The sequence below is a fragment of the Venturia canescens genome, chromosome 3, assembly GCF_019457755.1.
Source record: "Venturia canescens isolate UGA chromosome 3, ASM1945775v1, whole genome shotgun sequence".
In the NCBI taxonomy this organism is placed as follows: domain Eukaryota; kingdom Metazoa; phylum Arthropoda; class Insecta; order Hymenoptera; family Ichneumonidae; genus Venturia; species Venturia canescens.
In genome coordinates this window covers 12,210,969-12,225,669 of record NC_057423.1, presented here as the reverse complement: position 1 = coordinate 12,225,669, position 14,701 = coordinate 12,210,969, and the positions used below count along the sequence as shown (strand labels likewise).

Here is a 14,701-nt window from a genome sequence, read left to right as displayed (position 1 = left end):
GTTATATCGGCGCAGTCATTAGACAGGCTCTGGAGTAAGAACTGGTTCTCGAGAAGTTTGCGTATTCGTTGTAAATGAGTCCTCTCAATGCCGGTCGTTTCCGTAGTCGCTACTTTTAGCGAATCGAAAGTATAGTGGTTTGGTAGCGAGTTTCGAGTTGAGTGGGAACTTTCGAAAACATCCTGGAAGCCAACAAAAACGCGGCCCAGACGATCTTTTGTCATGGTTTTTTAGCTTGTTTTCGAAAACCACCTTTTCTCGCAAACTTATTTCAGTCATCTCGCTTGAAGCTGCCAACATTTTTAACGAATTTCGAATGGCTAGAAAATAAAAAAAACTATCGAGCAACACGAGCCAATTTATTGTCCGATTTTATCAAATCCCAATAATTTAAGTAAATAAATCGTCAATCGATCATTAAAGTTCTTCGGTTCCAATAGGTTTTTTTGTAGAATCCAATTGCCGGCCGAATGAGAGTTTGGTCAATAAATACCGCGCATTAATTTTCGAGCTACCAAGGCCACGGATGAACGTAGTTTGCAAAAAAAAAAACACGTGCGACCGACGACCGTCGATTTTCGGGAGTTTGAGAACTACGAAGTTAAAAAACCATTTTCCTGGTTGAAAGAACTCGTCAAAATATGATCGCCGAGAAAGAAGATGAATTTTTCGGATCTCACACACAAGAATAGCTCCCTAACGTGTCACAAAGGCGCGACGCTCGAGCGAGCAAGCTGTTAGTCATCGCGCTGCTGTGAAGTTGTGTCGTGTCTTTGAGACTCGAAGCGGCGTAAATACGACGCGAGTTCTTGGCTCGCACGAGGATAGGACATTAAGGAAATTAACTGACGGAAATCATCACTGCATTGTTCTCCACACGGGGCATTCGGGGTCTGACCGGCGACCTTTAATTACTCGGTAATGTGATGTGATCTCTAATAATAAATGAAATCAGACCGGGGGATAAAATCCATTCGCAGCTCGCAACGTATAATTCCGATCGCACACTAATGGATACCTTGGCCAGTGGCTGGCGTCGGTATTTGATAGCTAATCGTACGCCCGTTACGAACTCATTATATCATAGTTTTTCCTCAAGTAAATTAGAGATTATTTCAAACGAGAGGGATAATTAGCGAAAAAAATTCTTACATTATTTGCTGACGAATCATTGATGGGTTTTCAATAAAAAAATGTAAGGCAATCTCGTGTCTTGAGAGAGTAAATAATCTTGCATAAGTGATATGATTCGTGCAGGGAAGAATGCATCGTTATCTTGCAACACAGCCTCATATATATTCAGCCACAAGTTGCACTGCATATAGTTCATTTATATAGAAATTCCCATAGTCGATGTGTGTTGCAATGAAAACTCTACAGTGGGAGCTTGATTTCCACAACGAGGAAATCGCTAGACTTTTCACTCGGCAAATAATGTTATTCGGATACGCAATATCACGATGCATTACGCTCGATAAACATGGCAAGAATAAAGAACGAGATGCGTTTTGTTGTTTATTATTATTCCCGAAGATCGGGACGAAAAAGCTGAATAAAGGAAGAAGATTGAAAAAAAATCGTTGGAATGTGAACGTCCGTGGCATTAGCTCCGCCCTAATATATCCAGAGACTGCGAGAGTGTTCGGATGTTTATCTATAAATACTGAATCGTTTTCGAATACATTACTTCCCATCATACAACAGGTGAGTGAGTGTGTGTGTGTGTGTGTGTGTGTGTGTGTGTGTGTGTGTGTGTGTGTGTGCGTGTGGCTGCGTGCGTGGGAGTCTTGGAAGGTGTGCAATAGAAGATGCTCGATTGTTTTGTGCAAAAAGAAGACCTAAAAAACTCGTAAACTGCAGAGAATTTTTGCGAAAAGAATCGAGACGCAGCCGAATGAGTTTTTGACTTGCTCGCGAACTCGGAGGATCGCACCAGGCTTTCAGGGAAATCAATTTTTTCTTTATCTCTCGAAATTAAAAAAAATTCGTCTCTAAAATACCAGCTGATTTTGATTCCTAAAAACTTCTATCGTAAACAGTAATAATAACAGTCGAATCGAATGAACGTTTTGATGTGAATTATTAAAAAATTAAATTGCTCAGAATCAGTTAGCGAATGGATGCTAATTCTGTATGTTTATTATTTTTTTAACCGAGTGATCGTATAACGCACGATTATGAGCTGATGAACATTATTGTGTGTGTGTATTCTCGATGTATAAACTCTCTTTTTTTAATTTTTGTTTTCATATTCATTGATATTCTGACATAGCGCTCTTAACTTCGTTATTTTTGCTTTTTTGCCTGTGTTTTTGGTTTTTCTTTTATGGAATCACTCTCTTGAGGTACAAATGAATGTCCATTAATCATTCATTCAGTCCCTCTCTCTTTTTCATCTCTTTCACAAATAATTCTGCCTGATAAATCTGAAATGTTGGGCGGTTGGGTATCGTTTTATAAATGATGCTGAAATGAATATCGCTCCTCGTATTTTTGTTGTTTTTCTCTGTATTTCTCAATATTTTTCTGTACATCGAGGCTGCGGGAATCCGCGCGTCTTCCCGAGCCTCTTGGGGTGGAAAAACATTGTCGGCGTTATGAGCACGAAGAAATAATATAAACCTGTAAAGACTACGATTGTTGAATTTATAGTTCTGCACTTTGTGCAGGCGAGATTTTTTCTCATCACCTGACAAACGGTTTACGGATATTTCAGCCTGTATTATGCATGGATTGATAGTTGGAAAAACATTCCAGTGTCGTCATCCGTGCACGATATCGCTACAGATTTATTATAATCTGCGATTTTTTGTATCGTTGTTTCTTCGGATTGACCTCCGTTCTATTTTGCACCAGATGTCGATAATTTTTTCTTTTACTGCGACAAAAAGTTTACTCCATACGTCGCCATTCTAAAACGCAGTTACATCCTTTACAACTGGTGTTCGCTCTACGGCAATTCAACGAAAATCTCAATGACGTCATTACAGGTTTCATTCCGGTTACCAAAAACTGGATATCGCTGAAACCTTGAAAGCTGCTCCATTCTATAGCTCATTTTAAACGATGCTCAAGAATTTGACGAAATGACTTTTCGTCCCTAATAATGAGCCCAGAATTCGTTACAAGCTTATGACGCGACTCAATATTTGCATATTTCTCATATGTACGTTTGTACTTTAGAATACGAGCGTGTTTCAATGAAAATCTGAACAAGTATGCACTTTATTCGTGATCGTTGAAGACACTGTGGAGACGCCGGGGCCCCTCGACATCGCAGCTGACGATACCTCGACCTTGTCTACAGTATATCTATCGCTAGTAACGTTTCGTGTCGCAGTGTGGCCCATCACACGTTCACCTCTTAATGCGCCGGTAGAAGGTATGTGCGATGATCACCCGCTCTGCCGATCCCTCCGTTTTATTCTTCGCCGGCCTGCCACGATCAAATTGAAGGGGAATATGACTGTGACAGCTTGAAAGAAGTCGTACCTTCGGGCATAGTTTTTCAAAAATAAACAAACGTGGGTCGAGTTTTTAAAAAATCACTTTGCCCACTGGTCGAGGATGAGGGTTTGGATACAGAATTTTATGGGGAAGTATCGGCAATTAGGCAAGTGACGATTGATGAATAATGGTCCCTTTAAAAAAGTACTTCCGTGTTGCAACGCTGACAAAAACGCTTTGTTTTTTCAAATTTTGTGTGGCCATGAGACAAATTTTCATTCCTTTTAAGGGTCCTATGTTTTTTCGTATTAAGACCTCCATACAAAAATCACATTGAAAAATATGGCTGGACCGATGACGATGTGCCATCGAGATGGGACGAATTAGTGTCGAGTTATCGTGTTCAATAGCTCGGAAAAAGTCATCTTGATGGAAACGCGATCAAAGTTTAACAACTCCTCCAACGCAAAGTGCTTCGGAATATTGTTCTTCGTGAATGATGTTCGTGGAACATTGACCTTGAAAGTGTGTTTTATTCTTTCTAAATATGCACGAATTAACTTCAATCGATCGGTTACCGAGGCGGGATCCCCCCTGATGATAAAAGAAAGTCTTGGCACGTGGCGATGAAAAATTTCAATAAAACGTTTTTCGTGCTCATTACCATTTTATTTTCCTTGTCCAATCTTCTAGGGAATCTTATAATTTGAATATTTCAAAGCCAGATGAAGCGTGAGAATTCAAAGTAACTTTTATAGAAAACGAACTTTCCAAAAGTATGAGATATAACCAAAATTGAGAAATTTGATTTTTCGATACTGACTCTCTTACCAACGTCACTCAATGCGGAGCGAATAAAAATTTATCCGGAAGGACTCAACACGAGGTCGTAGGTTTGAGCATCAATCATAATGTTACAACTTCCGATCAGCACGTACGAAGGCGCATCGAGGGAATGAGAATTTCAAGAAAAATCAGAGGAAGATTACTTTTAATTATTTTCAAGTGTGTTACGTGGGGTCTGGCGATAATGTTTTTTACGACGTACAGCAATGTCACTGCGACAACAATGTTCTAAAAAAAGATGAAACAATGAGTACCAGGGCTATAAAAACTGGCACGTATATCACCAGAGAATGTCAATAGAGTACTTGACTTGATAACTTCACCACGATGCTGAAAAGCAATTCGAGAGATGTAGAGGAACTATAAATATATCTTAAGATAATAATAAATAAACTGAATCCTAAGTGTTACTCATAAAAATGTGTAAATCGATTGACGTGATATCATTTTTTATCGTACCTCCGATGATACTCCGAGATAATGATCGTACTCGAACGTTCTCCAGGAATCCAAAACGTGCGATTCGAAAAACTGTCATAAGTCTCTGTCAATGTCGGAACGAAAGTTTTATCCACAATTGCACAAACATAGAGCGTACTTTCTCCCCAATTACTCCACGTTATCGAAGCTCCAGACCCCCTCGGATACCACTTTTCATGTAACTTTATTATTCTGAGCCTTTACGAGATCTCGTGGAGTCTCGCAGCGGCTGCTCCGGGCACATCTCACGCACGCCGCGTCTGGAGACGAACTGACGTTGAATTCTCGCGCCCGAGGTCTTGTGCTACCGCCTCTACTGCCAGTACGCGAACTATACGAGCACTAACGTCACACTCGTGAAACAAACTTCGCTGGGACCAACGACAGCCTATTCCTCATGAGGCGACCGCTACTCCTTCGCCAGCACACCTGTACATATATCATGAATCTGCTACTAAGCAACGCAAAGCTCATCCCTCATTATCCTCAGTTTCCGTCAAATGATTGATAACCAAAAGGTAATCGTTGTGTTTGTTATCAAAATGGTATTTTCATATGCTCTGAAAAGTTTGTTATTCAATTGTTTCTTAAAGTGCACGAAACGATTTTCTTAAGAAATTCTTGAAGTTTGCACAGAGTTTAAGGAGGGTGGCTACCGACGATACAATGTTGCCATGCTAAACCATGTTAAATACATTAAAAATTTCAAAATGATAAGAATTTAATAAAATTTGGTGAACATATTCTTTAGGGCCAAATTTGACAATACAAATTTTTTAAGATTTTTCTTCTGTACAGTTATCGAGTAATTGATCATTAAAGTTCAAGTGTATAAGCATAGCGTTTCCATACATATAGGTATACATTCCGGGCATAAGAAATCTGCTTTAATGCGTAATTACTCGATAACTAAGCAGAAGAAAATTTTGAAAAAAATTGTGTCTTCGGACTTGATGTTGAAGAACATTATAACCAAATTTGATCAATTTCTTATCATTTTGACGAGTGTAGCCACCCTCCTTAAACGGATAGTCGACTGACACGCATATCAAATTTTAAAGGGTTCGTCTCATTGGTTATTGAGATAAACGTGTTTCAATATGAAGAAAAATACACCGGGCTACATAGGGACTATGAGTAAAAAATCGTTCATCTTTCTATATAACGAATGAACGATTCTTACGAAGTTTATGAAAAAGTACACAATATAACGAAGGTTTGGGAAAAAATTTGAGAAGATTGTATTACTAGTAATAAGGATATATTACGTTAAAGATTAAACGAAATTGGTAATGAGCATTCGTATAACCTCACATTTGCTTATTTCGGCATTTTGTTTCTTTTTGGCTTGGGCCATTTCTGTCACAGCCTTTTACCCTGTCACAGTATTTTATCAATACTTTTTTCTTGACCCATTTCCCTTTGCGCTCTCTAATGCGATTTTTTAAAATAAAATACTATAGTATTTTCGCCAGGGACGAATGTAATTTCGGATTCGGTCAGTGATGGATCCACGATTAATCAATGCCTTGTAATTCTCTTCGCCATGGAATAAATTGAAAAATTTTGTTTACAATTTCGAATTAATAACTCTGACATTAATTTAAAATGATCATATCTTTAATTAGGGAGTAAAAATCGATCGAACAATTCGGACATTCATAAAATACGATCTTTCGAGCGTGATCTACGTTAACTGTTTTTTGTGTTCAATTTTAGTTTTTTGCAGAAAGAATTAAATGAAAAAGAGAATGAATTTTAAAAAAATGTTTTTTTTTTCAGTGTACGAAATTCACAGAATTTTACAGTTGGAGTAAAAGATGTTGAAACTTCATAGTCGAAACTTGGGGAATATTTATCAAAAGAGTTTCATAGATTGATGGCCATGATATCTCGAAGACTAATGTATTGATTTTATCGATCAGAAGTTCGAATTGTAATCGCGTTCGGCGAAGCTTCGATAAAAACGATTTTCCAACACTTGTATTTTCTCAGTGCCTGAAAGATTTGTGAAGACCCATTTTCGCCTCGGTTTTTCTTTGTCGATAGAAGAAGCCAGAAATTTATTTTAATTCAGTCATTTTTTTCCCCATTAAATCGTCGTGGTTGAGGCGATCTTGTGCTTATACCTGTGTTGTACCGACTCCGATCCCCGTCAAAAAATGATTTTTTTGGTTTCCGATAAACAAGATACGGGCGAGAAGGCCCACCGTCTGGCAAACAGTCACGCGGCGTTGACTGGCTCCTAGAAAAGTCTGAACACTCTCCTATTTTCGTTCGATTGAAACAGGTTTTGAAAACAAAACTGTAGAAGCTTGCAAGTCGTTAAAAACCGTCCCAATACCTGACCGCGTCTCCTAGTTTTTGAAAATTTCCAAAAACTTATTGAAACTTGTGAATTTTAATCTATACATGCGAATTGAGAATGACTGAATCAATGCATCGCTCACTCAAGCGCCTCTATCGTCATACATATGCCCTGATATAATACACACGAGTGAATTCAATCCACATTGTAGTCAATCTCCGTGCGTATTTATTTCACGTTCTTTTATCATCCCACCTTCTACATTATTTATATATTTGCGTCCGTTCTATAGTGTGTACAAGATGTTTTTTCTTACTCTTGTTACACAACATTCGACAGGTTATGTTCATCATTGTAAAAACAGTTTTATCCCTGTCCACCCGTATAGTGTGTGAGGTAAGGGAAAAAAATCATAGGAGATAAATAAAACATGAAATTCTTTGCCTCCAATTAAAAACAAACGATCATCTTTTGCGTCTTACTTCTGAGGTGCTTCACCTATACTGTTCTTTTAACGTCGCTCGTTTCCATGTACTTTTTGTGATTAAAAATGATATGTTAATTTTTTTGTAAGGGAATCGCCTTATTTGTGAATAATCACCGAAGATTTATCGTTGGAGAAAAACTTTCTTGGTTTTATTCCTGTTTCTAGACTTTATCTGTTCTTTTCGCCATGTTACGAAGTTCACAGGTGGTTCGTTTGTGGACCGTGCTACGATGTTGACATTTTGATAACGAAAACCGTTTGAAACACACACTTTCGATCTAAAAATACACCAGAACTTGCGGCATTTGTGATCTTTCGAGAGTTTTTTAAATTTCAAATGAATTCAAGTGTACTTTGGCCTTTGAGAGAGAACGTTGGGCGAGGTAAGTTTTGTCGATTCAATGAGCCCAGAAAATTATTTACAAGGGATCGGTTTACTGAGTAAATTCAAGATTTTTAAACAGATATGGAGAAAAAAGCTTGAAACACTTGAAACGTTCTCAACCGTGACGGTGTTTAAATATGAAAAAATGGTATTTCTTCCAAACGTTGATCATTTTTTAAAACTCGTTCGTTAATCACATTTTATTTAAATTTATATTCTTGGAATATTCACACCAAGACCAAAAAAATATTCAACGCTCTCTCGAAAATCTACTGATCTTATAGGTCAAATAATGGATGATTGCGATTGAAACACCTCTCGCGACTCGGATTCGCACGATGAGAGCGAAGGTCGGTAAGATTTGAAATTGGCGGTCGGTACAGTAGCACGCAGCCAGCGAGATTCAATCTCAATATCTTGTATCCGCTTGAACTTGAAATTCGACGATTGAGTATCATAACTAAAATTTTTCGAGTGCCACTTTTCCGTATTATTCTTGGCGAGAGAAATTCTCCCAGAAGGATCATAAATCAATGGCATTGGAGCAGTTTTCCCTGTATTCCTAAGTACTTGACGTCAATTTTTAAATTGATATGGTGAGCCTTGAAAATAAAAAGGTTTCATAAAAGAGATTGAAAGGCGATTGAAAAATATGAAAAATGTCGAAGTCGTTCGATTTTAATGATGCCAATTTCAACGTAATGAAAACGAAAGATTTTTTGTGAGACCATGCAGGAGCAAACCATTTGGATAAAGAGACTAAATTTTCCCTGTCGAATCTAACTCTGGATCCATAAAATATTTCTTGTATCCTTTCGCTTACTCCAAAAACTATCATTTGAAGTACGAGTGCTGATTTATCATTGAATTTGCTTTCCATTGATTTTCTCATATAGTTTCTCAGGCACATATAAAAGCAGACATAAATAATATGCAAATATATAAAAAATGCCATATAAATATTAACCATTAACCGTGTACAGCAGGCGATTCGGAGACTCGTTAACTAACAACTCTCTACTTCAGCCGGTTAAAAAATTCTACCTACGGATTGGACGATAAGTTCCGGTCTGTAACCAGTCATTGGAGATTCTTGTTATTCCCGTTCAGTCGATCGTGAATGTATATAGAAGCAAAATAGATCGCTAAATTTATTATCATGCTGCACTCTGGGTGGCCTTAACGTTCTCCATAGAAATATTATAACTGTGAAAATGAGTCCGTGCGTGCGTAAGGAAGCTTACGTACGACATCGAACCCTCAAAAAGTCAGGCAGATGAAAAATTCCTAATTGCCTGATACTTCGTCATCAATCACAGGCGAATTACGTAATTGAAATGATTTTTTGAAACTCTCGTTAGCTCCAAATGAATCAACCCCAACGATTACGAACTTCGCACACTCTGATACGTTCCCTCTTTTCTCATTCCATGATTCTCGAGGCTTTCTATACTGAAAAGAAGCCAGAGTTTAGCACATTATGTGCAGAATAATAAATAGTTTACACGAGCCTCGCATCCAAGAACTTTCTACGAGCCGGCACAAGGGAGTGTGTCTCAGGCATATCGACAATTTTTCCTTACGTAAAACACAGGAAGAGACCGAACTTTCAGCACGAAGTAGGTAGTACTTCTCGGATTATGTGTACAGACGATATACTTGAGGTAAATCGTGTCGCGGAAACGTTTGCTCCACTCCGCACGCATCTCATCGTCAATAATCATTGACCATTCCGATTACGTAATTCACTGTCTTTTCGAGTCCTTTAATAATTATTTCTATTTTCGTTCCGCTGACAACTTACGAACGGAGGAGAAACGTACTATTGTGGTAATCAATCTTGTTTGCGCCATTGAATTTTCTTGCCACAACATTGTAACACGAATTGATAAGTCTAGCACGTGTGATTATGTCCGCCCAATTCTCGAAATTTTCGACCTTTTTATTCCTATCCAATTAATCTTCCTTTCCGATCTTTTGATTCCTCATCGCTACGAAAGTTTTTGGAAAACGAAATGAAAAAATAATATATTCTCATCGCTATTTTCGAAAACACTCTTTCTCCATTATGGATTTGTTCGTCTCATTCGTGGCAACGGCGACGAATCGTCTTCGTAATCGGTCTTACAGCGGACTCACTTAAAAGATATTCAGCTCTTCTTCCTTTCTCGGAATATTCAATCTTCCACGTATCTGTTCATGCACGTCTCGTGGCTTATTCGCTCTTTCAATGGCAGAATATCGGTTAAAAATGTTTGAGGAATTATTTTTTGTCGCTAAGATCAAAGCAGTGGTTCGCTGATATTTGGAACAATTTTTACGAAGTCGTAAAATCTAAACGTCGCTGAGGAATGTAAGGAAGCTCGGAGCGAATGAACGAGGCGCATGCTCTGAATATCTTCGGGGATTCAATTCGTCTCGAAACGTTACTAATCGAATTACGAAAAAAAAAACGTTGAACACTAGTCACGAACTCTTCGGGGTGTTGCAATAAATTAGCTGACTGGAATTTTGGAGCAGTCCCTTGTACAGGTTTGCTCCAAAAATGGTAATTACTCGAGAGGAAAGTGCGCGGTGCGAGAGTTTCGCTCGAGGAATTGTGATCGAGAAGGGCTGTCGAAAGTCTTCGTGGTGTCACAGGTGCAGAGAGGAGACGCTGGAACTATGACGGTTCAAGTAGAAAGCCATAACGCGGGACTTCCGTTCACCATTTTATATAGCACTTACTACGGGAAGATTCTATAGCAAAATGTTGGCAACGACGAGGATTCCATTCACTCTGCTATTTTCAATCTCGTCGCATTGCGCGCACGGGGGAGCTTATGAGGAGAGTAAAATCGTGGAACAAAGGCTTCTTTCTCGCGGCGTATTGTCACGGTGAATCGAGTACGACTGATGACTGACATCCATGCACGCATAGCACGTTCGACGTCTTCAGCCATTGGACATTTTCAGTTACGGAATTCATGCAGTTTGCATTTATGCCGACACACTTTGTGCAATACACGCTCGACCGACAAAGACGTTACAATTGAGAGATTTCAACATGCACGAAGCGAAAAAAGTTCGAATTAAATTCATCAACTCAACATATTATTCTCCGTTTCTCGGAGTTGGTTGTTTTAATGAAACGAACTTCGGGTGGAATTTATCTCGTGGTTCGGTAGGCTGATGGTTGACAATTAATCGGGTTTCATTGTTTTGGAGTTTTTCGGCATTTCTATTCAAAGTTTCGGTATTTTTTTCCATAGTGACATTCAGAAGTGTGTCAGGCTTTGTTAAAAGTTTCCAGGGTTAAAAATGACCATTTGCTGGGATTTAACACAGAAAATTTGTCTTGCTGTGCGAGAAACAATCGACGGATGTTAATGAGACTTATCTCTGGAACGTGACACTCGGCAATCTGAAACGTGTCCGATTCGTGATAACATAAAACACGTGCCTTTGCAACAAAATAATTTCTTTGCTTATCTACCAGTGGAAAAGTCTCTGATAATTTTGTAAAACATCCAGTCACAGATGCCAGGAAAAATGTGCAATTGAAAAAATGCGTATTGCTTCCCCGTCACTTTATCGACCGCAAACTTCTTTTCGATTGAACTGGCCTCTTTCTTTAGATTTCCTTACTCATCTCCAAGTACCACAGATTTCGTGAAATAATGGAGTGTGATTCCCGGTTATTCCGATAGCCAAAAACGATTCACAGCACGTTGAATTTACTTTTTCACAGTTTTATCACGCACTTGTTTTGTGTAAAATTCATACCTCGATTCTTGCGGAAGTTTTACCTTGGAGGAAAAACAGTTTCGATCACGTTTCCTTTCTTTGGAGGAACAAAAGTATCAAACGACTTTAGATCGTCCCAATTACGTATCCCGGGGATTTGAACTGTTTATCATTTAATCAAAGACTTCATTAACAGTGAAAAATCACGTACGAATCTTTTCTTTCAGTTACAAAACATCTCGACTATACTAGTAAAGTCCCAAGTGGTACAAAAGACTAGACATATTATTGACCCTGAAATTTCACAGCTCGTACCACAGGAAAATGTTACCACCTGCCACGATTTCGTGCCTTCCTGACTAACGCCCGTCACACTGAAACTACCTGCTGAAGAAGGGTCAGACTATTTCTTAGGTAAAACGAAGAGGCCCTTTGTAGAGGACTGTGAGAGGGGGAAGCAGACTAATCCCGGAAAACTTGAGTCTCGTGTGTTTCCTCATTGGAACGAGAAATTCTAAGGCATGGATCGAATATGTTTTGGTAGCTGAACTTTTTGCCTTCGTTCCCGACTTTTTGAGTTGTAAAAATATGTCTAATAGCATTAAACGACTTTCACTGCAATGTAAAGAGGTTTAATCTCTACCAAATTTTGTTTAATGCTTCACTAACGCCCAATAATTCCGAGATAGAGAAATTATTGTAGTAATTTTTACGGTCATTCTTTTTTGCATACTGAATTAAATATTGTATAGCATTAGATTCGTAAAATACCAGTCGATATTTTGTTGATGACACATTTTAGAAAGTTCTTTATATAAAAAGTCGTCGACCTCAAGGGTCGTGGATGGGTCACGTTGACGCGGAATGCCCTGTACGCTAACAGGTTACTGTGTCTCTTGATGCTCTCACGGCAATTGGGATGGCTCTTCTCACAATATCAACAAATTCCAAAGGAATCGCAGTCTAAATCGTCGAGATAACCTAGAAGTTTTGCTTCCCATTGTTTTTCGCATTTCTTCGTCTTTAAAAATGCTAATGAGTTTGGATGTATCCGTTGATTCGTAAATAATGATACTGGGAGAAACATTAAAAAATGTTTTCAGCCTCGATCTATGATTCAATGGTGGGAGATACAAAATGAAATATTGTTGTTTCAACAATGGAAACGCCGATTTGATGGATCTCGACGCGAACTATTTTCGTCCACCTTTGCAGGGCTCGGACGTTACTTCAAACGAATTCAATTGTCTTGGAAAGTGATTGATTTCCATTGGCACACCCGATACCTGACTCTTCAATCTTTGCTCGACGTCGGCGATATAAATCATGTGCATGCGGATGCTCGATATTTTCGATCGATGTGGAAAAAGTGAGAGAACCATAATTAAATAAGTTATCGTTAAAGTGTGTGAATCGATATTAATATCACGGTTGGTATTTAGTGCAAGATTCGTTGCTAATGAGGAGAGCGATTTGTATACACACAAATCTCATTCAATATGGCAGGTGCGCGGATCGAGAGATGATTTGTGACCGTACAAGAGCGTCAAACAACTTTGCAGCTCGCGGTCTCCAGAACGCGTAAAACTTTAGGATCCCATGCTTTCTGTCACTTTTTCCTCTTTTATATTTTTGTGTAACAACTTACTTACCATGAAGAAAAAAGTACCAGTCGCATAAGAATCTGCCCGGGACAAATTCACGCTCCGAATCAGAGCCGAAGAATTCCGAAAGGAAACACAACACAAACTATGAAATATTCTTTCACTGCTCGTGATTACCACACTCGAAGACTTTGTTATACCGAATGAAGAAAGCGTCACAATCGCGTTATCTGTCTTGTGTGTAAAACATTGGAAGGCGGGCTGTTTAATATTCGAGGATTGATTTTTTGGGAGTCCCTCTGGAGGTGACTTTTGGAACTGTGAAAAATTGAAGCGAGTATTGTGAGGCACGATGATCGATATTTGAGCACTGCGAATAAAAATATTTCGAAATTTTGTTCTTCTCGAAGCACCACCACGGGGATAAACGTCACAAATCCTTGGACTTGATTTTTTAACGCAGAACGTATCCTTCTCCTTAGTTTGTTCAATAAAACGCGCAATAATGTCATACACGTTTGTTTTTACCGAGGTATTTGGCAAGAATCAATGGTGTAAATATGTATGGATAGTGTTGCTGGTGCTTGAAGAATATAAGGAGGCTGAAACGGCAACAGCAGCAACGAACGACGGCCTAGCCAGCGGCGGCGTTCGCCACACCAACATAACTGGACACCGTTTGGTAGGGGAACGACTGAACCGCGAAGAACGAATGCCAAGGAAGGGAACTGGAGAGGGCCCACTGTTGGACTTGTGCCTCGTTCCACACGCTTGTGGAAGCGAGAGGTTCTTCTTCTTCTTCTTGTTCTTCTTCTTCTTCCTCTGTCTCCTTTATGGCTATCGCCATCTTACGACGGCATGTGCCACTGAACCGAGAGGTTCGTGCCAACAACGTTCATAAGCGTACCACGTAGGTAGCCAAGCAATTCGGTGTAGGTGGGGCCCCTCAAGAATACACCATGGAATATCAAGCAACCTGACCAATACGGCCCTGAAAACCGTTCACCTGACGCTTCACGATTTCATTCTCGATTCCGCATTTCCGTTGCTTTCTACCTCCATTATACTCTTTCACCGCAATTGTTCATTTGCTAAACTATTATTTTCACTTCGTATCAAAGCCCTCTATTTAATCCGCAACCGTCGCGACGAGTCTCGCGTATTTGTGGACAAACGGTCTTTTATTTCAGTTATCGAATTTGTGTTTCTTTTTTTTTTCATATAATGAGATAGATTCCAGAGTGTATATAAATGAGCGAGAAAAAACTGGAAATGTCGAAATACACTCGAAGAGAGAAGCGAAAAATCAAATTTTTTATCCCACGAACTTCTACATGTAAGAACTCTAATTGGATAAATTAATCGTGAATTCAAAGGTTAACAATTTGTGCCTAATAAAAAAATGCATAACATCACTT

At 39.0% G+C, this 14,701-nt stretch overlaps 1 protein-coding gene across 5 annotated transcripts in view; it reads right to left on the bottom strand.

The window, feature by feature from the left end:
• LOC122407663 (general transcriptional corepressor trfA) overlaps nucleotides 1-13,972 on the bottom strand; it is a 48,171-nt gene extending 34,199 nt beyond the window's left edge. For 2 of the 5 annotated variants that reach the window (XM_043414006.1, XM_043414009.1), the window contains exon 1: nucleotides 4,753-5,048. Coding sequence is in view for 1 of the 5 variants with exons in the window: in XM_043414009.1 (XP_043269944.1) it covers nucleotides 4,753-4,831 (79 nt within the window). In the remaining 4 variants the exon portion in view is untranslated. Of the gene's footprint in view, nucleotides 1-4,752; nucleotides 5,049-10,680; nucleotides 10,701-13,331 lie in introns of those variants that run through there. The other 3 variants (XM_043414007.1, XM_043414010.1, XM_043414008.1) reach the window with 3 other exon arrangements.
• Nucleotides 13,973-14,701: the final 729 nt, after the last annotated feature.